The sequence below is a fragment of the Anthonomus grandis genome, chromosome 5 (assembly GCF_022605725.1).
Source record: "Anthonomus grandis grandis chromosome 5, icAntGran1.3, whole genome shotgun sequence".
Taxonomy (NCBI): domain Eukaryota; kingdom Metazoa; phylum Arthropoda; class Insecta; order Coleoptera; family Curculionidae; genus Anthonomus; species Anthonomus grandis.
In genome coordinates, this window is record NC_065550.1 from 30,153,792 (window position 1) to 30,181,412 (window position 27,621).

The window sequence follows — 27,621 nt, forward strand, 5'->3', positions numbered from 1 at the left end:
ACCGGGTGGTAAAGATTGAAGAAACATATATGTTTTTTTTTATAATACCTGTAAAAACCCTGTAGATATTTTAATAAAATTTGGTATGCATTTACTATGCATCAAAAGGCATTTTCTGAGACTCACTAATTTTTTTTAAATTTGTACCAATGACGTTGGTGTAAGGTTTAAACGAAATATTTTTGATGAAAAATATGGTACGCCACTTTTTTTTTTGTTTTTGTAATTCTCATTTATTTCTGAGCAAATTTGATCTCTTGACTTTCCATCTACCTAAATGTATTACGTGTTTATTATTAATGTTTAGATGTGATTCTAATTTTTGTTTTAAACCAAATGAAAAAAAAAAATAAATTAAATAATTATAAAAAATGTTGAAAATGACCTCCCTCTGCCATAATGCAAGTCTATACGTCGCCGCATTTGTCGACGAATCTGATAAAAAATTCCGGGAGAATTTTGAATTATGGCACATGAATTGAAGAGTGGAAATTAGAAAGGGCCTAAGTGCCCTTTTTCCAAAATTCAGTTTTTTTACATAGAAACGTTCTATGTGCCATGCTTTATGTCCTATGAAAGGTTCTTAGTGCCAAAATTACATTTTTACCTTTATAAGAGTCCCTCGTAAATGTCGATAGTTTTATGTGCGCAAGCATTTTCCTTAGAAAGGTCCTAAGTCCCATATTTTTATTACCTTAGTTATGTCTAGACATTTGCACGTGTAAGTTGTGTGTAATAATTTCTTGATTTGAAATACAAACAATGCAAAATACAAACAAAAATGAAGAAACCCAAAGAAAAAGGAGAAGTAAAGGCAGTGGTTCATTTAGAAGTGAACAGAGTCGTTTAAAAACAAGTGGAAAGTCATACAAAACTTATAAAAAGAAGATAGTACCTGAAAAAACTATCCAGAACAGCAGGTATGGAATACAAACTTATTAGCTATTTTCGCGGAGATCATTCCGAACCGGTTCTCAACGCTAAGGCAGGAATTACATTAAGAAAATGGTATGTGTGTTGACGTTGGTTTGTGAATGTATTTTTAGGGTAGGCCTTAGTGTTCAGAACCAGTTTGGGATGATTTCCGCGAAAATAGCTACTGTTTTCTTTTCTGGTTATAACTATGTTTATTTTTTTGTAGATTACATGCAAGATTATATGTAAGTTCAGCTGCAAAGGTGTTGCAAACCCACGAAAGAAGACGTTCTCTTTTTGAAAAGTACCATGCACAAAATATGAAAACACAAAGCAGTTTTCTAATGGGGCTTATAAGTGTTTGTGATGTTTAAAGAAGGCGACATGGTTCGTACGAGGATGAGCAAAATAGCAGACGTCAAGCAACAATATATTACTCCCTTCCTAATGACCAAGGACAAAGCTGGCAAAGCAAGGCAAGGACATGCTGCTCCAAAATTTTCTGAAGCTGATCGTCTTCTGGTAAAAAATCATGTAAACATGATACCAAGGGAAGTTGGTCATTATTCAAGGGCCAAATCCAAAAAAAGAATACCTTAGTCCTGACTTAAATATCCACAGACTGTTTAAAGCTTTTACGCAATTACACCCAGATTCGCCAGTCACATACAAATTTTATAGATCTGTTTTCATCAAGGATTTTCCCAACCTAAGTTTCCACAGACCACGAGTTGATCCGTGTAGCACATGTGACAAACTAGAGTGTCAAATTAAAGTCAGTCAAGTCAATCTGCAAAAGATCAGCTGGAAGTCCATCATCAGGCCGAAAGTACAAGAGAGATATTAAAGCAAGATTCGATTGAGTGTCAAGATCCCGAAAGCACAAAGTGTTGTTTATTCATGGAACTACAGCAGGTCGTGTTTGTTACATCATTGACACACAGCGACATGTTCTACCTTTCGCAGCTGATCGAAGCTACGAATCCTACACTTATTAAGATAAAAACTTCATTTTTTGATTTTGAAGAAGGAATGCAAGTTAATGTTTTAAAGAAAGGGAAAACTTTAGCTGGACTCAGACAGGCTAATATAATGAAGCTGCCATCAGAAAGCAAGGTGTCGGAAAATAAAAAGGTATCTCTTCGAAGCATAATTCCTTATCTTCAAAATCCAGAACACCAACGTTTTTATAAACAGCTACTTCAGATTCAAGACAATGGTTTAGAACAAAAAAAGAAGTAAAATGTATTTTATGAATATTTCTATACTCAAAATCAGTTATGGCACTTAGGCCTTTTCCTAATTTAACTTGTTTAAACATTGTTATTTTGTAGTAAGAAGTTTAGTTTGCAAATTTTTGGTTAAGAAGTAGGTCTTCCGTTTCAGTTTAAATGCATAATACTTAAAAAAGCTTTACTTAAAAAAGTTCTCTGACTTTTATTTAGTTTTTCTCTATTATCTCAAAACCTTTTTTTTTGGCACTTAAGCCCTTTCTAATTTCCGCTCTTCAATTAATGATTCGATTTCTCAAGTCATCAATATCCAGTACCGGACACTGATACAAATAAAAAAAATAGGGAGCCTCAGAAGATGCCCTTTGATGCATAGAAAATGCATACCAAAAATTACTAAAATATCTACAGGGGTTTCACAGGTATAGTAAAAAAACATATTTTTCTTCAATCTTTACCACCCAGTATCTCAAAAGTTAAGACTTTTAGAACGTACGTTTATATAAAGTTTTGTTCTTAAAATTTGCCCAAGAATCAGTCCATGAATTTTTTCGCATCTATTTATTTACACTCTGTATATTAAAAGCTCCTATTCATATTAAAGCTCTAAATTTCTTTACTAAAAAGTTATTTCACAATTATTTCAAGTACTTTTCATAGGTCTTCCATAAAAATGGTATTACTTACTAATACACACCCTGAATACAAAACAATATGCATTGGCTACATAATCAATTATTAATATTCCTCAATTTCTCACCTGTGGCAATGGTCATCACCAAACTGTCCTTTTGTTCCTCCAATTGGGGTTTCTCTTTACGCACCACTATCCCCAGCAATTGCGCCTCGAGGCCTTGTTCCTTCACCGCAAAGTTTACCAGGGTGGTTTTCGTTGATATTTCCGGGGCGTAATGGGGGTTAGTTAACTTGGTTGTCACGAAAAATTTAAATTTTTCATCGTAGGACACCAATCTGTCATCCAACTGCGAGAAAAGAGAATTTTACTGCTAAAATTAGAAGTGAGTAGGTTACATCAAATCTATATAATGTAACTAAAGCTTGGTACTGCTGTAGCCTTAAAAATGGTACATATTAGCGACGAAACGTTGGTTTTGTAACAAGACTTTTAAAATAAATTATCTAAAAAAGCTGCTTTTTATATTACAATAATTCAATAAAGAAATAATCACAATCAAGAACAAATAGAATAAGACCAGCAGAATGCTTCTTGGCATAAGACCTAATATATTTAGTAGAATTTCAGATTTGAACGGTGCAAATCCTATTAATTATAAACTGTTGGAGCCTATTGATGTCGTTAAAGAATTGATATCCATTTGAAATCAATATATAAAACTAACAACAACGAAGTGAGTGAGATGAAAAATAATGAGTAATTTGTTTTTTACCTTGATCATATTTTGTCCTCCTTGTCTAACAATCGCTTTAGCCAATATAGGATTAATAGACGGATCGATTGTTTCCAATATATTTTGTAGCAGCACCGGATGGCCAACCTGTACCGACTTTTCTAGTATCGACATAAAGTTGGGCATTCCAAAGTCTATAACCTAAAATATCACTCTTTGAGCCGGCTGATCTATTCAATTACCATATATTACACATTAACTGACTTGTAAGTGGTTTTTGCTCTCCATCGCTTTGATCCATTTCATCGCCTGGCATTGGGGATCGATCACCAATGGCCACCTGGACCCGGTGGTGACGATGATCCCGTTTTCGGTGCTAAAGTTATCGGCTGGTAAGCCTTGGATACACCATTCGCGAATGGTAGTTGGGTCACTCAAAAATGGAATTACACTGAAGTCACTCGAGGTGGGGATTTCTACTGTGACCATCTAAGAATTGTTGAGAAAAAAAATAGTTCTTTATAAGTATTAAAGCATAGTATAGCCAAAAGACCATATATAGGGTGTTGCACCGCCAGGCGGGACATAGGAAATCCCATGTAATTTTTAATAGGGTCAAATATAGGGTCACCTAATTATCTTAGAGAAAAAATGTATTAAGAGTATGTAATTTAAAGAGCACTAAAATCTGCAACCAACAAGACAACTTTTAATTTTGTAGGTTTACCTATTTCAGTTATTGGCGAAAAATCTTAGTGAAAATGTTGTCTATTTTGTCGCCCCATACTTACAGGTATCGCTCAAGGTGAGAAAGTTAGGTAAGGGTAAACTGCCAAGTAAATTGTGATTTTAATTAAATTAATATTGAAAATTCGTACAGTCGTACGTATGCACACAAATTATTATAATATAAACCACGAAATATTTAAAGAACTTAATTTTTCTATTAAATATAGTTTATGAAACTAAAATATTAACTTAACAAAATTGTTATAACAAATATTCAAATATTCCTCCGTACCGAAACGATCGTAAAACTCATTTTTAACATTCGCTAATTGATAAACTAAAGTTTGTTTAAATTCCATCGAAATCGCATTTTTTAACTCGAGATTTGGATAATTCTTATCATTATAAATTTTACTTTTTAAATGAGATCAGGAGACCCTGGTGCTCAATTTATTACGTGTCGCAGGCCAATATCATTGACACTGGCTCCCAATATCCATTGATATTGGCAACCATCCATTTGATACCACCAAAGCTCTTGATTTTCCCCGGCAAGATTATTTAAATTCGGAAAAATTTGTTCCTCAACTAGTTCTAAATAATAATTTGCATTTAAATTTCGATTGAGAAAGAATAGTTTCACAGATCGGTAATAACCAACTTAATACCATTTACTCAGAGTATAAGCGAAAGTATGGAAAGGGGTCGGGAAACTTGTGCCGTGTACACCGACTTTTCCAAGGCTTTTGAAGGTACATCATCCTACACTTTTCGTAAAGTTGGAGAATTTCGGTGTGCACGGGGCCTTACTCAAACTCACTAAAAGTTATCTAACGAATCGCTCTCAGTACGTTGTCGTAAATGGAATTAAGTCTTCTTGTACAACCATAACTTCAGGAGTACCGCGAGGTTCTCATTTGGGACCGATTTTGTTCTCAATCTTTTTAAATGACATTGGTCAATGTTTCTCTATATGTACATATCTTGCATATGCAGATGGTTTATTAAGGATTTAGGTGTGACGTTGGATTCCAGACTGTTTCGACGTTCATATAGAAAACATTGTTCAGAAAGCTCTAAAAAATCTATACAATGCATTCGTTCAACCTACTATAGAGTATGCAGCAGTAGCTTGGAATTTGATTTATCACAAATATATTGACCAAATTGAAAGGGTACAACGCAAGTTTGTCAATATAGTAAATTTCCGCTTTAATAAACGAAGACATTTTTTTTACTTACTATGATAACTTAAAGTTTTATGGTATGAAGCCCTTAGAGAGTCGTAGAAACAATGTTGATTTATAAAATTGATAATAATTTAATAGACTGCCCTTTCTGTCTGGAAAATTGACATATCAACGTCAATCCTTATATTTTGCGTAATAGATCGACCTTTAGCATCTCAAGATATTCTTCAAACTATTTGTCTAACTCTTCGTTGTTCAGATATATTTCTCTCCAGTATGGCTTCATTTAAGCGATACTTAAGAAATTCCACCTAATTTCGCAAGGTTCGATAAATATTGTCCTATTTTTCCTATTGTCATTATTCATATGTATAGATACTTTTTTATTGTTTATAAGAGATATTATTGAATAAGGTAGTTGCGTTTATGTTACTTGGTATATTTGTTAGGTTTGGTGAAAATGTAATATTTGGCAAAGCGCTTACTTGTACTTAAATTCATAAGATATTTTGTGCTTCCCTGTTATTGGATTGCTTAGTCTATCTGTAGGAGAGCCTTGTATTTAAATAAATAAATAAATAAAACAAAAAATGAATAAACCCCGCCCAAACATTAACTTTCTGTGGATACTGAGTTCGTGTTGTTACATATCTATGCTGATTTCCTTTATCTCAAAATCGATAATTTTGCTGTTGGGTTCTTTGTTTAAAGTAACATTACATCCATCTGTAAAGCAAATATTTCTTATAAAATCGCTATCCATGTTTGCCCTTTCGATCATATCCAAACAGAACTCCTGCCACCGTAATCCATCACCATCTCTAAGCTCCTGATGTCTTCTATATTTGTACGAGAAATATTTCTATTTTTTTAAAGCCCGAAGCACAGTTGTATGATCTCTCCAAGATTTCTTGTACTTATTTTTCCTTTATTTACGTGTAAAAAAACCTGCAAGTCTCTACCATTTTCTTCGTTTTTTTGCCTTTGCTGATTGTTTCGTTTATTGTTTGCCTCACATTTGCAATTATTTACTACAGTGCCCTTTTGCTCAAATTTTGCAACAGTTCTATTAACTGTTGACTTTCCTGGTACCGGCCTGTTCAGAAATGAAGCTGCAAACAAGTCTAAAATCTCTCGGAACTATTGTCTTGGTAAAACCATTTAAGCATTAGTACTTTTTCTTCAGTAGTGTAACTCATAGCTGAGTTTTTTAATGTAGAATTTTTATGCAGTGAACTTATTATGACAAATTATTTAATGCTCACATAGAATAATAACCAAGTCCTTGGTTATAAGCCTATGAATGTTCATCACTAATCAAGGTAAAAATTTTAGCGGGCATACCTGCGAATACGAGGGAATAAAAAAAGACACATTTTCGTAAAGATTTTTGGCAGTTACTAAACGGACAAACCAAAAATAATTAAAGTTATTTTGTTGGTTGCAAATACCCATTCTAAAAAAATAATTTTTACCTTATTTAATCATCAAGCGCCTGTTAAAGAGATTCTTAAAATAAAGCCTAAGCCTCCATGGATAAACAAAAATTTGAAAAAATATTTATGAGACAAAGAGATGAGGCCTCACAAAAATTTTAAAGCTTAAAACTTTATTTGGACTGGGTCACATACAAAAATTTAATAAATTTTAGCCTAGCAGAAAGAGTTTTTAATTAAAACGGTGGCATACCAATATTTTTAAATATATTTTAAATCTTTAGATATCTCAAAACTTTAATAAAATCCGATACGACCTCTTGTCAAAGCACGGCAGTCAGTGCATCTGGGTATGTAAAAAAATATGCTTTTAAAGGAAAAAATACCTTAGAGTGTCTGGGATATGAAAAACATAAGTTTTAACTGCCTGTAAAAAACTAATAACTAAACCTTCCTTGGAAGACTTTTCTAAGTAGAAAGTCTTTGTGTCTTACCAGTTTCTGCCACATCCCAATCATCTCTTCCCGGTAAGAGCTCACGAACGGCCCCAAATACGAAACAAAAGCGGTTGCCAACAAACAATCGCCCGGCAAAAACGTGTACTTTAAATCGAGAACTTTGACCGTTTCCTCCCAACGTTGCCTCTCTCCTGCCAAACAGTCCACCAAGGTGGCAGCTCGTTCTAGCTTCAGTTTCAATAGTTCCGCCTAAAAAGTTACAAATTACAAGTATAACATATTATATAACATACATAATACATAGAGAGAGGCATGTTAATTTACATCGCAATGTTATAGCCGAGTAAATTGCATCTATGTTAACGATACAGTTATGTGATATAATAAAGCCTCACAAACCAAAATATAAACGTTATGAAATAGATGAGTCTTTAATTTTTTGATTTTAATTGAGTTTTATATATTATTGTCCATTATTAATATATTTTTTTGACATCAACAGATAATACTTAATACTTAATATATATTTTGTAAAGCACCTAGCTGAATGAACTGCTGTATGTGTCCATATAAATTTACATAAATCTATTATAACTTATTAGAGTTTATTCAAATTATACCAATTTTATTTTAAATCATTATGAACTAAAACTAAACCTATACCTATTCTATACATATAAATCAAATTTATTTTTTTTTCTTCAAAACAGATTTTCAAAAGTTAGTGTGTAGTTGGTGACTATATAAGATTTACATTTTTTCAAGAAAATTTAATTTTTTTTATTTTTCTAATATCTACTGGTAACAAATTATATATTTTAGGTCCAAAATATGTTAAAAATCGTTTATTGACATTTTTGTGATTTTGTGGAATCTTCAGATTTTTATGAGATTTTGATCTGGTATTTTGCTGATGGTCAATATAGTTTTTATTATTTTGTTTATAGGTATAGCAACATGATGTTAGAATATATATTGATCTCACATTTAGAAAAATCTGTAAATAATAAATGGGTTGGATAACGTTTGTTCTTCTTATAAATTATTTTTAAGGAATATTTCTGTATGACGTTCAGTTGGTTTAAAATGGTGTAATAGGGACCTCCCCATACCAAAATGCCGTACCGTATAAGTGACTCAACTAATGCATTATATATTACTATCAATAACTTTTTAGACAATATTTTTTTCTTAAAATGTAAAATTTATATAAATTTCCTGATGTAATTTTTTAGTTTGATTATACATATGACTTTCTCACTTCAAGTTTTTGCCAATTATTATACCCAAATATTTTGTATTATTTACTTCCTTAATATCAGTTTCAAAATTTGGTACCGAGATACGCGAAGATCTAGGGCGATTTGCTGTAAAGGCAGAGAAAACTATGTAATTAGATTTGTTTAAATTAAGTGTTAATTTATGATGGTCCAGCCAGTGTTTTATTTTTATTAAACCCCTGTGTGCCTTTTCTTTCACATTCTCCCAAGTCTCTCCCTAGAAAAGCATAACAGTATTATCAGCATAGGATATTGTAACAGCATCAACATCCAGATCTGTCAAGGAATTTAGATAGGAGATAAATAATTTGGGGCCAAGAACTGTTTCTTGGGGAACGCCAATTTTTATGCTCACTGGCTCACTGAAAGTGTCTCTAATTTTCATTATTTGTTTGCGGTCATTAAGATATGATTCAAACAGTTGTAACACATTGCCTCTAATTCCATAATGCACTAACTCGTTAAGTAGCTTTGTATGGGGCACACTGGTTGTTATTTCTGCTACTAACTTATATATTGCATGTGTTTTTCAACAAATCCAGACTGATTTTTTGAAATAATGCAGTTTTCCCCAAAGAAAGCAAGATCTTTAAGACATTTTTCAAATATCTTACCAAAGTTATTCATAACACTTATAAATTGGTGTAACAATAGTTGTTTTAAATTAGATAGGAATAATACGGGTCTTAAAAGTTAAATTTATAATATGTATAAGTGGTTTTAATATATAAACATGAATATTTTTTAAAGAATTTATATTTTTGATTAGTTCATTGATTTGTACTGGATATAGAAAAATTGAACAGTTATTACTAATTTTACTATCCACATTGACTTCGCTATTTACAATTTTGTCTGCCATATGTACTCCAACATTAATAAAATAATCATTGCAATAGTCTGCCATATTTTTGTCGTTTTCAAAACCTTGTCCGTTGTTATTTAAAATATTTATGTTATCATTGCTTTTATTTGTTTGTTCATTTGAAGCTTCAGATACTAACTTATACATTTTTTTAATATTATTTTTGTTTTCATTTATTTTGTTATTGTCTTACTTGCATTTTATAAGTATTTTATTATTACCATTACATTATTTTCTTTATTTTTTAACCATTTTTTTAAGTTTGTCTCTTTTTTTATTGACTCTATGACGCCATTTGTAATCAACGATTTTATCCTATTATAGTTTCGTATAGTGATTATTTTTGAGTATAATGATGCGTTTAACTTATTTATTTTTAATTTACTTCGCACAAATAAATGATCAATACAACTAGCAGACAAAGATCCATATTTGTTCAATGTTGATAAATACAAATTAATTTGATTGTTACGATCATCAGAAATATGAAAGTTTGTATCACCAATAAAGATATCAATGTCACTCTTTAAATTATTTATAAAACAGGAATTTATATCCTCAATAAAATCGTTTTCGTTAGTGGATGGTGGCCTATATAAACCAGTTATACCAAAGCATACACCCTGGATGTCTAATTTTATTTTACTGAGAGTAAATATAGAGTTTTTATTGTATTTAGCGTTATTATAATAGACGTTATACCCAGGTATGTTAAATTGATTGCAATGCGAATTACAGAGTTGAAAACATTCTCCTAAAATTATCACATTAGAAAAGGATAATTTAATGCAAAAGGTCCTCACGTGTTACGATTACCATCATATCTTCCAGATCTAAGTCCAATTGAGTTAGTTTAGACTGAATCAGAGGGTTATGCAACAAAACGTAAAATTTAATATTAATCACGTTATGAGATAGTGTGATGAATTTTTTAAAGAATTTTCACCCGACAAATGGAAATATCGTTCTGAGCATGCCAGAAAACATTAAACAAGAATATATGTCAAAAGAACCATCACTAGATAGTGTTGTGTATCAGCTTCTATAATTAATGTACATGAAACTAATAGTGAATCAGAAAGTGATAAAACAATCTTAATTTGTAAATTTTGTATATTTGTAAATAATATTATTCATAATTATTTGGCTTTAAAATATTATATGAATTTGTAAGCATCTTTTATTAAAATAAGTAAGTACATTACATTATGTTGAATTTAACATTAAAAAAGTCCAGTACAAACAGGGTAAGACATTTTTATCTAGGAAAATATTATGCTATAAAGTAAATTGTAAAAATAGAATGGACAGATTACATACATTTTTGTAAGAAAAAATCATTATGTTTGTTTAGGACAAAAAAAAATATGTCGCCGGTTTTTACAATTATGAGATATTTTAAAAATAAGTAATTTAAATGAAAACTTCATTTTAAATGTTTATTTTTATTAGGCTATTATAACCGGTTTAATTTTCTTAAAAAAAAAACGCCTAGAAAAATTAAGATTTTCAAAAAGAATAAAAATTATAAAACCTTTTAAAACATTTTTTTTTAAATTATAAAACGCACATTCGTAAATTTCACGGCTAGAATATGACGGATGCAAACTCAGTAAAAATATGTTTCTGTTGCCCACTTACTCTTTCGTCTGCGCATTTCATCGGCCACTTGGATATATATGGTCGAGTAGTAGGTATTTTTATATAGAGTTTGAAACTGGTGAATATATATATTCTTATATATATATCATAGTTTTAGAAGTTTCAATAACATTAATAATTAAATATCTTACCCAGATAGCACCTTTTGTCCAATGGACATCCAAAATTAGTCCAATTAATATCCACTATGTCCAAGAAGGAATGAATATTAATTGACCGTTGTCCAATGATGAAAGTATCGAAAAAAAACATTAAAATTGCTTTTATAAAGGTTGATCTATTTTAAATTATTTTCAAACGATTAAGGCTGTTTGACACGACTAAATTTTTATAAGAATTCTCGCACGGCCATTTCAAGGATGTGGACGGGACAAATTACAAAATAGGATATGCGAAAAAAAATGTTGCCAATTTGTTAGGTAATATTTCTTCACCAAAATTAGCAAATATATTCTCTATTAATTGGATAATATTTTAAAAAATATAAATGCAAGCAACATGTTTTTATAGTAGAGATAATAGCAATAAACGACGGTTGTGGACGGGACCGGAAAATTCCGTATCATTTATGTTATATAAAAAAACAACCAAAATTTCTGAAATGGTTGTTTTAAGAAAAAAGATATCGTTTTTAATTTTCAACAAAATACTAGTAAATCACATTAAATGATTAAGAAAGACTTTTTCTTTAAGAATTCGTAACTAAAAAATAATATTTATTGGTTGTGGACGGGACGGTTGTGGACCGGACAAAAAACTTTAATAACTTTAGAATATTTTTTTATAATTTATTTTAGTATAAATAACAATATACTATGTAATACAACTAAATTAAAGGGAATGATAACGACGAATTAGTTCAACAATAAATAATTAATGATTATAATGTTTTGTTACAGATATCTTTCTTATATTGTTTTAATGGGTCTGACCAATTTCCAATATTTTTTCGGAGACAGGCCTAAAAAAGTGGCATGATTGGAGCCCTGCAATGGGCAGGACACTTTCCTATCGAGCGGTTAACATGTTTTTGTTATCCTGAGTCTTTTGGCTTGAAACGTATAAGATTTATATTGGTTTTACCATTAAGTGCATTAAAAAAGTCTTTGGAATTATTAATAAGTAGTTTTCTACTTTTCACCATTTCCCAGGCTACTCTTTTAAGCTTCCCTCCTACTCCATCTACAGCCCCCTTCCCGTGAGAAGTGGCAAAGAAACTCCAAAAGCCAGATATATCGAAATCTTCATGAAAATGACATAAATTCGATAGAGTAAACTTATTTTTAAACTGTGCTGAACAGCCATCAGAAAATATCGATACAGTTCTCAAAGTACTATAGGCATTTCTTAACCAATGAACTATTTCTTTTAGAAATGCCCAGACTGCAAACTTATCATGTGATAACTCATCGCTGATGATAGCAAACGAATGATGGGTATTTTTAGTCCAGGCTACTGCCGTAAATATTGTGACCTGTCTGTGGCTCCAGTGCGCACTTTGTATCTCGTCCTGACTTATACATGAGTAATTTTCTGCGAAGTCTACTTGCAGGACAACTTTTTCTTCATTTATATAATTTTTTTCTTTCTCAAAATTGCGTTCTTGTGTGGTTTTTACAAAGCAATGAACTTTAAATTTCTCCATAGAATCTTGCAGTTGATCCAAAGCAGCTTTTAAAGTACCAGATACTTCTAATACTTGGGGTTTATAAAGATTGACTTGCCACCTTTTCCATTTTATTTCGGTCTCCAAATCGGTATTTAAAGGCACCAAAGCAAATTCAATATCGGTATCCTCAACCAAATAGCCTCAACCAAAAAATTAAAGTTCGCATGGTACTTGCAAACGCAAACGTCGTGAGGCATTTGGGAACTTAGCAAGACATGTTTGGGTCGATATTCGTAAAATTTTGTTAGTTTAACATCTAATTCGAGATTTTCATGTATAAACAACTGATAAGCTTCCTTTACAGTAACATTCATGTGCCGCTTTTGCTTTTTTTCTTTGATTTCTGATTCATTTTTTAAAACGATAACGTCTCTTTTCCCTGGCGCCTGTCTACTTATCATATCCCTGGTGTAAAACCGTTCAACACTTTCCTTAAGTTGGCTTTCCAATTTGTTCCAAGGTGTTACTTTTTCTGCCCAGACTAAACTTGTTTCTTTTGGAAATTCGGCATAAAAAAAATTTCTTTAAAACCTCCTTTTTTTGCTCAGAACACTTCGGCAATACACACTTAACTTTCTTTACCACCTTTCCCATCGATTGTGGCGTTTTAAATGAGCTGATATTATCTGATGATTGGATTTTCTCAACTTGCAACTCTTCCCTTTTTCTCTGACGATACAACCGTTTTCTTAATGTTTCCTGTCTTTTCTTTGCATTTATCATATCTTTCGTAAAAAAACCTTCCTGAATCAATCTCTTCTGCTTCTTTCTGCTGTCTCTTTTTCTTTTGGCATCCTTCTCTTTAAAACGCATGTGCTTCTCAACATTTTCTTTGAGCTTTCTTCTAAAATCTATAGATTTTTCTTTATTTGTCTTAGGTGCCATATTTTCTGTAAAAAAATATGGACTCATAAGTTGGGATAAGATTGATCGAGAAAAATTATCTTAAAATTAAATAATAATAATAAATTTCATTAAAAAAAAATGTTTTTTTTTTTGGCTTCGTGGAGTATCAGCCCTCAGCGAATCGGTTGCGATATACATATAGATCACCAAAAATTAAAAAAAACTTACTTAAAATAAGTACTTTGCAGCCCGTTTTGCATTAAAAATTAAATATTTTCGATATATATATTAATAGGATCTTATTTTTATATATTTTTTAATGTATGGGTTGCGGACGGGACAATTTATTTATAAAATTTTCTTGCAAAATAGTAACATGATACAAAAAAAATCTTTTACTATAATATTGTCCTAAATGCAAGTCAAGAAAAAATAAAATCGAAAGTTCAAACTTTTCATTATTTAGTGGGATATGCCTACTTTTCTAAGAATTTGGTTGTGGACGGGACAAAAAACCCTTATTATTACGCTAAATGAAAAAATATATCTACTTACTTTGATTACAAAATTAATATTCACCATAAAAAAACTTGAAACCACTGACATTTACTCTGCCATGACAGCGTAATGACTGTAATGACATTCAATAAATATATGGTTTAAAAATATACTTGAATGCATTTTCGTATTTTATAAAAAAAATCCAAATCGCTTGAAATGGCCGCGCAGTAAATTGAATTTATTCGTAATTTTGACCAATCGCCTACTTTTACTTTTAGTTCATCAGGTTGCTAGTTTTTATCTCCAAAACATATGTGGAGCAATTAATATAAATTTAGACCATTCATTTTATTTCTTACAGCATATTACCCATATCCTAATTTTAAACTTGAAAAGCCATTAGAGTATCTCAGAAACCAATAGTTATAGTCACTAGAAATCAGGACATACAGTTGTCAACAAGAGACAAATTATTTTATTTTTTCCAGGCACACCAGTAAGAAAAATGTCAATATCCTAATTTTTAGTGATTTTTTCAAAAAGTGTTAAAAGTTATAATAAGTTGGAGCTGATCAGAATCCGATAGAAACAGCCATATGAAAATGGCTCTGACGTGCAAACAAGGGATAAATTGTATGTAGTAATTTAAATGTTTTTCTTTTTTTAATTGTAGCGAAATTCTCAGTGTCCAAAATTGGTACAGCTAAGAGTACATTAAAGGACAAATAATGGATTCCACATCCAAAAGTGTATGACTCTCGATTAAATATTCATTGGATATCATTTGGATGTCCATAGGATAGCCGGTTTGTTCAAAAAGGGACATTCATTGGATCCAATGGCTTAAAGAATGCTCTCTGGGTATAATTGATAAGACTATTGAAAATGTTTCGCCTCTAGGTTCCTGTTTTCTAAAAGTATTTTATACATTCAAAATGTAGCATTGAAAATGTTTTAAACACATCTCTACTTTTGCGTAATATTTCTTCAAAATTTTGTGGCAGCTCATAAGCAGTTCGCGAATGCCAGAGGTCTAGTAAACAAAACCTTAAAAACAGACCCAGGAACAGCAGTAGTGGCTGTTTGAAGTTTATCCGGAAATAAAAATTGAATATGCAAACCTTCCTATTCAATTCCTCTTTCTGCTCCAACTTCTCGTCGTATTCCTTTTGCAACTTTTGAAGGTACATATTGAGCTCGGCCAGTTTCGCTTGCGCTTCGGCCAGCATCGCTTGTTTCTCTTTAAGTGAATCCAAAGCTTCGTCCAGTTTCGCCTTTTTCGGTCCTACCACTCTGAAATAACATTTTAAATTTATATCTGGAATAATCGCGACTTTAAACGGCGTCCTTACTTCCACACTTTGGCATATTTTTCGATGGCAATAACCCATAGGCAGAGCGACTTGGCGGCCAACGAAACGATGCCCACTTTATCGGGCACAAACTCCTCGTTCATGGTGTAATTCGCGATTTTCTTCATCGTTTTCTCCGAAATGTGGTTCTTGTCGAACTCCTTAAGGTCTTTTAGGAAGTTGATCTCGCCCAGGAGACGTTTGGCTTCCGCCCAACTAGGATCCACCTATAACGGACCACTTTTAAAAGAGGATTTATACACTCGTCGTCTCTCATACTCCTTTTAGGATATTAACCGCTTCCATCACCATTTTGACTTTCTGCGGGGGGGTTCCGTAGCTTTTCATTTCGCTAATGTCCTTTTTACTGAGAGAATCCAGGGCTCTGACGGCTTCTTCCAGGGCAGGCATCGCTTCGTCTAGATCCGCTTGCGCTACATCCGCGAGCTTCTTGCATTGTATCTCCTCTTCGCCGATTTTGATGCTTTTCTTGGCTACTTCTTTCTGGAAATTATTTATATTGGATCAAATATTCCAAGAACATTTTTAGTTTATTTCTGACAGAAAGAAATTACTCAGGGAGTTAACAATTATATAGTCTGTGGAGACCAGTTCGGATCGCTTAAATCTTGTCAGTGAATAAAAATTATTAAAAGTAGGTAATGTAATGGAATCTAACCATTTATTTGGAAAAACCATCAAAATTTGATATTGAGAAAATTCGTCCTAAATTAAACAAAAGCTTAACTTATAAAACATTTACCAGAAATGATTAAAAGTTCCAATATCAAATTATAATAGTAGCTTATATTGTAATATAATAAGGCCTAGGAAAATTGTTGTGCACTATGGATTTCTAAGAAATCCAGAACTTGTGTGAAAATAAGACTCTTTTCATAGCTTACCCTCATTTTTTACATAAATACTCTGAAAAAAGTACTTTGAGATTCGCCATCTAGCAGAACTTGGAATTTACCTTGCTTATCTTCTGCATAAACAGTAGCAGTTGGTAATAAAACTTTCTTTTGTATCACTAGAACTTACATGAAATATTTTACTCTCTGTTTCTTGTATAAACTTTTGATTCACTTTATTGTTTTCTTAAAAACCAGCAACCTAGTCATCAATTTTAAACCATAAAAACTCCTAGTGCAAAACAATAGGGAATAATTTACCGTGACAAAGCCTACACAAATAGGTACTAAAGAATCTTAATTATTAATATAATTAGATGTCTACAGGTCTGTATTGCAACTGAGATAATAATTAATACAAATTTAATAAACGTATATTTCTTAATTTTTTTTTTGTTCTTATAAAATATCCCAATTTTAAGTTATTTGGCAGCAGGTTGTACAATGACAGACCAAAAGAGGTTAAAGGCCTTTTTAAGGTGTTTGCATAAAGTTGTTTTATTGCATTGTCTGATAATTGTGAATATATTATTTCTTTTTAGGAAATCCTGCAAATATGGAGGTAGAAGACCATGCTAGATTGTATAAATAAATGAAACAAGATTATCTTTAAAACAATGATCTTATTTAAAATAATTGACATGGCTCTATTTTGCAGTATTTGCAACTTATTTATATCTGTTTTGTTTCCGAAACAATATTCAAATTGTGGCTTTATTATGCTATTAACATAAATGTTTTTGTTTATAAATATAGTCTGCATCCTAAAAAATACAAAAACCCATTTTCCTTAACCACTTTACCAATGACATACTTAAAAAAAAATCATTTAAATTTGACCGACTATCTAATATCAATACAAGGCATTTTGACAACAAATTCAATATTTTTACTATTCAGTTTAATACAAACATTTTTAGCGTTTTATTTATTTGTTTTATTTATACTCAAATAGGAAATTACTTTAAAGGTCTAAGGAAACAAATGTCTCAATAATACAGAAGATATTGGCTATAAATGAAAATATCTTTATATATATCTGAAATAAAATAGAAAGTTGCCTTAAATGCCTGGAAGAAATAAGAAATTACTTGTAAAGCCTAAGAAAGCAAGAAGTATCCCAATAACACAGAATATAATAATCAATGACTTTAAATGTTCAGCAGGAACTTTAAATGACATCAAACTCCTGAAGTAACATTGAGAACTGGTTGAAATCTCTTGAATAAAACAGAAAGTAGGCAAAATGCGTGAAAGAAATAAAAAATTACTTCAAAGGCCTAGGGAAGAAAGAAGTGTCCCAATAATACAGAAGATATTAAACAATGGCTTTAAATGTCTGGCAGGAGCCCTAAATGACATCAAACTCCTGGAATAATATTAGCAATTAGTTGAAATATCTGGAATAAAATAGAAAGTTGCCTCAAATGCCTAGAAGAAATAAGAAATTACTTCCAAGGCCTAAAGAACCAACAAGCGTCCCAATAACACAGAAGATACTAAACAATGGCTTTAAATGTCTGGCAAGAACTTCAGATAAACTGAAACAATATTGAGAATTAATTGAAATGTTTGGAATAAAATAAAAAATTGTCTCAAATGCCTGGAAGAAACAAGAAATTACTTCAAAGGCCTAAGGAAGCAAGAAGTATCCCAATAGTACAGAAGATGTTCTACAATGGCTTTAAATGTCTGGCAGGAACTTTAAATGACATTAAACTCCTGAAATAACATTGAGAATTTGTTGTGTCATCGGCAAATTGATGTTATGTCATTGATATGCACGAGAAACCACAGTGGTTCAAGGAAGCTTTCCTGTGGAAGCCCATAAACAGCTTCACATTTTTCAGCCACAAAATATTATTACATTTGAACAATTAATTTCTTTCAGATATGTAAGATTTAAAAAAGGATAAAACTAATTTTTTTAAAGACTCGCTTTAAGTCCAAGAATACAACTCCAATTGTCTCGCCATCATTCCTCAGATGCTTTCAAGTATGCAAAAGTAATTATTTTTATCAAACGTACATGAGTGATTCTGATTGTTTTTTATATATTAAATCATTTTCAGAACAGAATCGGATTAACTGATCATAAATAAGTATTTCAACAATTTTTTCAATTGCTGGAGGCATATTGATACGATGATAACGTCCTAGTTTCCTTGGGTTCTGTATTTTTGGAATGGGTTTTACAATTGAGCACTTTAGGTCTTTTGGCGTTTTACCTATTTACAGAATTTTCAGAGTTTATGAAATTCAGTAATGGGTATTGTATGTGATACATTGATTTAAGAAAAACGAAGTCTATTCCATCAGAAGCTACCTTATTGATATGTTGAAACACGAATTTTCTGCTTAATGAACGAAAATAGGAGGAATTCATGGTACTTGTGTCATTTATGTAAGTGTTAATATCACAATATTGATCAAAGTTTAAAATATAATTATAAATAATTCGATCAGACAGTACTAAAAACTTGAGGGTTATTATCGATATTCAACAAAGATTTCAAGAACATTTAAGAAAACTTATACAAAAATTATTTTTTTCTTTGAAAATTTGATACACTAATAGACACATATTAAGTAAATACCTTAAAAAAGCTTATGTGAAACTCTTGTCTTTTTTTTTTGTCTCTAATTTTACATACTGGGACTAAGTTTATGGTTTTTCTTTGGATTTAGAGAGCAAGAATCGCATACAGAAGGTACAAAATACTTGCTTGAGGTTTATCTGTGGTTTGCGCAAATTTGATCATATTTCACACTTATATAAGGACCTTGGGTGGTTATATATGAATGATCGTAGAATTTTGCACTTTTCTTGTTTCTTATTAAAGATGCTAAATAATCCGTCTTCTCCCAATTCAATAAAAGAGCGTTTAGTATTTCGAAATACCATTCACAATGTTGATATTAGAAATGTAAGAAAGTTAACTATGCCCCTGCATACCACTGCGATCTTCCGGCGATCCTTTTCATATAATACTGTAAAGCAATCCAATTCAATACCGGAATGTTATCTTACTTTAAGCCCTAAAAATTTTAAGAGGAATTACAAGACTTGAGGACTTAAGGAAGACTGAGGTATTGTATTATGGATTATGTAATAAATAGGAGGTTTATGTAGATTTTTGTTTTAATAAAAGTCATTATTTATTTATTTATTTATATTTTTAATGACTCTATTTAGTTGACTATATCCTGAATGCTGTCCAAGTAGAAAAAATTTAATAACTGCACAATTTTTAATGGATCATTTAAGTGTCTCCGACATTTTTTTTAGGATTGCCTTCAATCAACAGAACACAGTCAATTTTGTATTCATAAAAAGCTTTTCTTCCTCCCTTAATATATATTTGAACTTATTTGTACAAATATTTACAGATTTTATTTTTATAAGCCTCTTTAATCCATGGAACAGCATTTTGTCTGCCCATACGAGAGACTGTTTTGATGCTGCTATGTACCACAATCACAGATTACAAGGCATTTCGTGCATTTATCTATATTTAACCTACTTGTAATTCCCTTAGATGAAAAATTATTTAATTTACTATTCTTTGACATCACATTTACACCTTTCGTTTCATGATCAGAGATTTTATAGTTATATTTAATATTTGAGCCTTTAATTTAAAGTTGTTCGTTATAAATAAATCTAAGATCTACACAGTCGCTCACCATATTACAAAGTTAATAGACGTTTTAAATATTATAACACTTTCCTCTAAGTTTTAAACTTGAATTATTTGTTACTATAATATCAATCAAATCAATCAAAATCAAATTTACTATTATATCAATGGTTACCTGTTGATCATCAGCTTCCTTCCTTTGAGCCACGATAATCACCAAATAGTCATCGCACTGTTGCTGGAATTCCGCCACCTTAAGTTGAGCCTCTTCCAACTCGATTGACATGGTGGTTACTTTCGCTTTCGTATCGTCGATTTTCCACAAACCGTTGCGCAACTTGTTGGCCTGCGCCGATACGGAACCGCGTTTACTGGCCAACATTCTAAAAGAGAATAAATCAATTTTTCTTTTATTTTTTGACAGCATTTATGCATGGTACCGTTTGTATCCGGATACCAACTCCAAATAGTTGGTCGGTGTCACGTAGTTGTAACGTTTCATTTCGTTCAGCATCCGTTTGGAATATTGCACCACCGAGTCGTGTATGGTGGAAAAGGCTTCGGAGGTGGCCAGCATTAGTTTTTCTTGGGTGGTTTGGACCAAGGATTCCCTTCTGGTTTTAGCCTAGATTTATATAAGGATTATAGATTGAGACCATTCCTTTACAAAATATAAACCTCTTTTCCAGTAATAGTCTCGCTAAAATCGACGTCTGCAATAAACTTCATCGCCACCTCCAACAATGCCTCCTTGGGCCACTCATGGAACCAGTCTATGGTCGTGCAGTTCACTAAAGCAGGATATTGCCTAAAAGAAAATCTCTATAACTCAAAGAACCCTGCAACTGTTTAAATAATTGTACCTAAGCCTGTTTCTAAAAGCATCCCCTATAGGGCTCATACACAAAACGATATGCAGATTGGCCCGCACCCTCGTTATAAGTAACTCGTACATCGCCTCGTTCGTATGCATGATTCCAGCTTTGTTTGCCGCAGATTCCAGCTTATTCTTGACATCCTCGAACTCGTCTGGTTTGTACAAGTTCGCCACCTCCCCGCTGCTGAGCATGTTATTGATGACCTCCAAGAAGCCCTCGTCGGTCACTTGGGTGTCGTTGAACAGGAAAGAAGTCGGTTTAGTTTGGATACCGGTTACGTTATATAGAGTTTTTAGGTCCTCCTTGAACTCGTACATCCTGTAGCTGCGTGTTACCGATATTTGAAAGGTGTTTAACTCGCAGATGTAGGCTGCTATTCTGGATAAGGATTGTCTACCGCTACCGCCTTAAAAAATAGCATCTTTTTGGTTGTTAATTGTTAAAACCCTATAGTGGTACCATATATCGAGCAACATCCGTTAAATGTCAATTATCACTTGTTCTACTACTGATGCCTGTTATATGATAAGATCTGATATCTATAGACTGCGCCCATAACCTCTTTTTGTAATTTTTTCATCATCAATAAACATCGAATTACTAAACTACCCAAATCCTTCACCTAGAATCACGTTTTTACCCTAAAATTTATCCTCAAGAATTCCTTTATACAATGGTCAAAAATATCCGCTAATTAATATAAATTTCGATGTTGAATAGGCACTTCAAAACTTCAGGTCTGGTGTCTTTTGAATCTTCGTTGACTAAATTGTCTATAACTCAACAAGTTTTTGAGGCACAGACAACGTTCTCATTTGAAATTATTGGGTAAGAAAGCCTCTTTCTTTAACTAAAAACCTTTTATAAATATTCCAATTATTTCCTGAAAATATTTTCTAAAGTAGTGAAAATCTTATAACAAAATTATCAAAAGAAATGCCTCAACTAACATTGCCTTAAATTCTTAAATCCTAAACACATCATCATGTTTTTACCCTTAAAGTAATGCTGAGTAATCCCTCTATAGTGATTTAAATTATTATGAGAATATATTCAATAGTTTATATATCTAATAAGGAATAAAAATTGTTAACTAATAACTTGGACCTTAACGAAATTGTCAACGAACATATTGAAGCACAAGAAACGTTCGCTAGCCATAACTTCCTAAATTCCCCAGAAGCAGGTTTTCACTGTCAAGTTCTCATGAGTTTCTCTATATTAATATAAAATAAATATGAAAATATCTTAAAAGCTCTGTGAAAAAAAATGTTGCTGGTATCTTCCTTCAATAATCTATGCTATCACAAAAATCTGACCTACCTATGCCCACAAGCAGCATGTTCCCTCTAGGCTGCGATATTACCCGAACAATCCTACAAATGTGCTCTAAAGCATCCTTAAACAACACTAAATCCATCGATACAACCCCAGGTGACACATTGTACTCGTCCATTTGGTTTTCTATGAACTTCCTTAGGGCAGATTCGTCTGCATGTTCCTAGAATAAAACCTGAAATTCCCCGTTACCACTTTAGTTCATTCTACCTCATATATGTTCCAGGGATTCACGAAATCCGCATAAATAGGTATCTCTTTACCAGGACACAGGCTGTGTAAAGTAAGATCAAAGTGTCTGCCTAGCTGCTCGTTCATCTGCACCTGAAACCACTCCTGATCCCTAAAATAAATGACCATTAAACCGTTAAAATCCCATCAAATGTTATTGCCCTACGTATCATCAATAAGTCTATCAAAAAACACCCTAAAACACTCGTGAATCCACAACTTCAGAAGGGACGACTTGTCGTTCTGGTAGTCCTTGTGGCTCCTTAGCAGTCCCTGAAACACTTTGGAAATATCCCTCAAATTGAATAGGTAGTGGATCTTCGTCGGGGTTGGCAACATTTTTTGGATCACGTTATTGTATAAATCTACAAATTGCCGTATTAATTAAGAACTGTAAAGGTGGGGAAGGTATATTATACCAATGGTGGCCTCAGTGATGGTTTTCCCAACAAGCTTCACCCCCTCGTCGAAATTTGATAAATGCTGAAGCAACATGGTGCCGTAAATTCTCTCGATTGTCGCCTCGTCAGGGAAAGTCATGTTGATCAAGTTGAATCTGCTTTGTAGACGATCGGAGATGACTTGTCTACCTCCGCCTGGGGGACCCATTGAACCCAAGATGTGCATGTTCTATTGAATTAGTATCGTTTTATTTATTACCTAAGGATTGGACACTGTAATACAGATAGATTTAAAGTAGTTAAAGACAGGGGATTTTCAAGATCATACTGCTATACTCGGAACAGAAAAATCGGAGAAGGAAGGTAAGGAAATTGCAGAAAAAGATATTTAAGAAATTGAATGTTGGTTAAAAAACCCTTTAAGAGTATCAATTGAGTAGGTTTTTAATCCAGGCTTTGTTGGTGAAGAAACTCATCAGCTTTCATATGAAACTAAATTCAATAAAATCGTTAAATGAATTTTCAATGTATATAGATTTTTGTAGAGCATCTGACAGCATCAAGACTTTTCTAAAAACCACTCAATAATTCCAAAACGGTTTATTTACAAAGAAACTTGTTAGGACCTTTTTGGTAAAGAAACTCATGAACTTTTATATGAGACTAAAATCAATAAAATCTTTGAATGAGTTTTCAATATATTTAGATTCTTGCAAAGCCCCAAGAATGATTTCCAGTACATCACAGCATACTTCATAATTTAATCAAAGTCTTCTAATACTTTTAAAGTTTTATTTTACCTTCCATTTTCACGTGTTTAAATTTTTCCTATATAAAAAAATTAAAAAGGTACTGGAAAATCAAACAGCCTATTCCTCAAAGATGAAAAGAATTGCTACTTTATAAACCACAAATCCCCCAACATATTAAAGAATTTAACATCAGTAATTAATCAATATTATACGCTTAATACATTAATTTTTCTGTAACCACTTATGGTGAATGCATTCTTCATATTTAGATTCTTGTAAAGCCTCTGACAGTATCAAGATTTTTTCAATCTATCGCAAAACTACTCAATAACTCCAAAACGGTTGAATCTACAAGGAAACTGATAAGAGCCTTTTTACTAATCAGTTTTCATATAAAACTAAAATCCTTGAATGAATTATTAATATATAATTTTGTAAAGCATTCGACAATATACATATTTTTTTAATCCATCGCAAAACCACTCAATAACTCCAAGACGGTTGAATCTCTAAGGGAACTTGTAATAAATTTGAATGAAAAGCTGATGAATTTTCCTTAGAAAATTCATGATGAATTTTCTAAGGAAAATTCATCAGCTTTTTCATACAAAACTTAGGACAGTAAAATCCTTGATGGACTTTTTGAAACATTAAGAGTTTTTTCATTAATACTATAGAGTATTGAGAATTATTTTTTGTTAAGATTTATAATAGTAAAATTAATCTATAATTGGTTTTGTTCGTTGAAACTACCATAATCTTTTCATGTACCGCAAAAACCTTAGTTCTACAATCAAAATTTGTGAAAACAGAGACGCCTCAAAACCATGGTTTGAACTATAAAGTGCACGGAAATTCAGCAACTAGATCCAAACCGCCGCTTAAAGGTGAACAATCTTCATTTTCTCTTTTTATATAGTCCACAGTTTTATCTAATTTATTAGTCTATTATTCACCATTTTTGAAGCAGTATCTATAATATGAAATAATGTCAAATGCCTTGGCGAGATCGATGAAAATACTATATCAGATTCTGCTGTCGTTAAAATGGCTGGTTCCTTCTGAAGTAAGTGTGTTAGACCTCGCTAGTACTACATCCTAGTAAAAACTCAAATAACTCACCTCAATGTACCTCCTGGTCTGTTTGGCCCTATCGTACCAGAACCCATAATCCATCCATTGCCTTAACAGTTCCAATGGAGGTTGAGAACCATAAGTTTCCTTGGCAGGCATATTCAGATCGTCTAGAAAGGTGATCATCGTTTTACCCCCGGCGGGGGCAAAGTGCCCTTTTGTACGTTTTTCCACCCTACTCTCTATGGCATCTTGTAAATTGATCGAGGACGTCTGAGCGCTCATATTAACATTCAAAACGGTATAATCGCCCGCATTGATGGCTCCCAGTACCGATTGCGCTGTAGACGTTTTCCCAGTACCCACCGGACCGGTTAACAAAACCGGGAAACCTTTATGCAACAAGGCGTTCACTACAAACTCGTACCTCACTGTATCTATGGTCGGTACTATTAGCTTGTAAAATGGCCACGTTGGGTCGTACTTCCAACCTGAAAATTCCGCATTGAAACCTCTATTGATTTGTACTTTATGCACGAATTACCATATTTCAGCTTCTCTTCCCAACTGGCAAAAGAGTAATTCTGCACGTCAACAAAGTACTCATAAACAGTATCTTTAATAGGGAAAACTCCCTCTTTTTCCCTTATGAGGGTGTCGAACTTCATTCTGCCTTCCTCATTTGTGGTGCAACAAATTGACCAGATCATGCAAAACAGGAACCAGTTCCTCACCGAATCCTCAAAATGCTCCTACATACGAAAATATTGACTTAAAATGGTTTTAATACGGATGGTACCGACCTCGTCGTTCGGGTTCACTCCGTTTTCTTTTGTAATAAATATTTCCAACATCTTACAAAACGAGGAGACCAAGTTCAACTCGCAACACTCCACGATTTCGATGCAATGGAGTCGTTTAAATTCCAGAATCATGTTCAGGTACATGTCGAAGTAACGCCAGATTATATCCTGGCACTTTTGCCCTTTATGCTTCTGAGTGTCTGAAATATTTCAATGTTCAATGTTCCGAAAATAGTAACTAAATCTCTTACATAGCCATGATCTCACGTAGGGCTGCCAACCCCAGTCCTTATAGTCATTATACACCATGCCGCACCTAAAAGCTCTCAAGTTAAATAAATATTCAGGCGATTATTTTAATGCTTACCTGCTGACTGTAGCAGGAGAAGCCACCGACAAATCACCAACTTCGAAGAGCAGGGACACTTGCTCGGGCATAGTAATCCGGTCGCTGTTGATAAGCGTCAACACCTATTAAATGTTATTGTATCACAAAATGTAAGTTGTAATTGCAGAGTGTCTCCCTTACAGGATTAGGTAGAAGAGATAAAAAGAGTGCCACAAGTTCGTAAAAAGGTTCTGTCTTTAATAGTAAAACAGTATCAATTACAACTAAAAGAGGATACATGGACTAACTTTATTATCATCCATAACACTATTCATATTCTCTATCCAAACAGCATCCACTGGTCCATCAAACAATATCCACTTTTCATCTGGCGTTTCTTCTGCGCAGGTCTTACGCATTATTGCACTGATCACTCCGTCCAACCACTCGTTGGTGCTCAGGTTATATTCGCCATAAAGCTCCCCCAAATTTAATGCTTTTGGGTTCAATGGATATACCTAGAGAAATTCCCATTTAATGCTGTTGACTCATGGCACGTTGTGATGATACTGACTTGGACCATATTAAATCCCGGTTTATTTTGATGTTTCAGCTTTCCCATGGTACCCTGCAACGTTTTCCAGGTGACGGACTTGGCTGTGCCAGTCTTTCCAAGGATCATCACCGAATGCCTTGAGTTTTTAGTTTCGTACAGTTGGATCACCTGAAATGAGAGAGAGGAAAATGTTGAAAATTTGGATACGTGACAACTGAAACATTTTTATAGCATTTGCAGTTCTGGCTATTTATTTATTTGCACTGTACAGATTATACAGTGTGTGTCAGCCAAATGGAATAAATTAGCTAATAAATAGATAGTCGATTGGTTTTTATAGTTTAGCGCTATAAAAGTTATAGCGCATTTTTTTTCATAAAAACTTTTTATACAGGAAGTATCGGATAACGGTGGCCAATACCAACTTGTTTAGTTTAAACATAACACCCTGTATGTTAATTTTTAGATTCCTCAGATCATTTTAGACATATTTTGTATACAATACATAAAATAAACTACTTTGACGTTTAATTTTTATTTAATTTTGACATTTTCTCAACGTCATTATTTTACAGCCTACTACATCAAAACTATCGGAATTTAATAAAAAATTCCGATTGATTTAATTTTAATTAAAAGTGTACTTTTTTTACGCGCCATATAAAAAAATTAAGTTGATGATGGTTTCCTCGAAACGAAACGTCGTACGAAAAATCTCGCAATGTTATTTTTTAGAGCTTAAAAAGCGGCCACGAGAAAGTGTCTTTTGTTTTTCCATATCTCTTTAAATAACGCCAGAAAAAAATAAAAACAAAATCGGAAAATTTCGGTTTTTCTCGAATATCTCCGGAACTACTTAAAATTTTAAAACTTTCTAAACGGCGTATTGTTAGGCTCTAAAATGCACAACTTTTCTCTAATTTAATTAACCTCGTATCTCCTATAGCTGCCGAGATCCCCATAATAGACATCCTTATCTTGGACAGACTGTATACTTCTTCTTATATATACTTCTAAAAGGGTCCAATCTGTTTGCCTAAGAATTTCATATAAGAAGATATATTTGCCTCTTTTAAAGCTATTTGAAATATTATTGTTTTGTAGTTCTTTTTCATGTTTCCTTTGCTGAATTGGAACCAAAATATTTAATGTGGGATGGAAGGTATCTTCATTAATTAAGGCTAAATTCATTTCAAGGTA

General features: G+C 32.6%; 1 protein-coding gene across 2 annotated transcripts in view; it reads right to left on the reverse strand.

Annotated features, from left to right (window-relative positions):
- LOC126736004 (dynein axonemal heavy chain 2) overlaps positions 1-27,621 on the reverse strand; it is an 86,686-nt gene that overhangs the window by 23,476 nt on the left and 35,589 nt on the right. For both annotated transcript variants that reach the window (XM_050440183.1, XM_050440184.1), the window contains exons 34-55: positions 26,440-26,589; positions 26,174-26,383; positions 25,905-26,008; positions 25,789-25,853; positions 25,538-25,737; positions 25,279-25,486; positions 24,783-25,225; positions 22,927-23,137; positions 22,674-22,872; positions 22,487-22,619; positions 22,262-22,439; positions 20,924-21,344; positions 20,739-20,868; positions 20,501-20,685; positions 20,236-20,443; positions 15,785-16,009; positions 15,506-15,732; positions 15,275-15,446; positions 7,367-7,579; positions 3,782-4,006; positions 3,557-3,718; positions 2,908-3,130 (exon numbers count right to left, since the gene is read on the reverse strand). In XM_050440183.1, the coding sequence (XP_050296140.1) occupies positions 2,908-3,130; positions 3,557-3,718; positions 3,782-4,006; positions 7,367-7,579; positions 15,275-15,446; positions 15,506-15,732; positions 15,785-16,009; positions 20,236-20,443; positions 20,501-20,685; positions 20,739-20,868; positions 20,924-21,344; positions 22,262-22,439; positions 22,487-22,619; positions 22,674-22,872; positions 22,927-23,137; positions 24,783-25,225; positions 25,279-25,486; positions 25,538-25,737; positions 25,789-25,853; positions 25,905-26,008; positions 26,174-26,383; positions 26,440-26,589 (4,492 nt within the window). The remainder of the gene's footprint in view (positions 1-2,907; positions 3,131-3,556; positions 3,719-3,781; positions 4,007-7,366; positions 7,580-15,274; positions 15,447-15,505; positions 15,733-15,784; positions 16,010-20,235; positions 20,444-20,500; positions 20,686-20,738; positions 20,869-20,923; positions 21,345-22,261; positions 22,440-22,486; positions 22,620-22,673; positions 22,873-22,926; positions 23,138-24,782; positions 25,226-25,278; positions 25,487-25,537; positions 25,738-25,788; positions 25,854-25,904; positions 26,009-26,173; positions 26,384-26,439; positions 26,590-27,621) is intronic.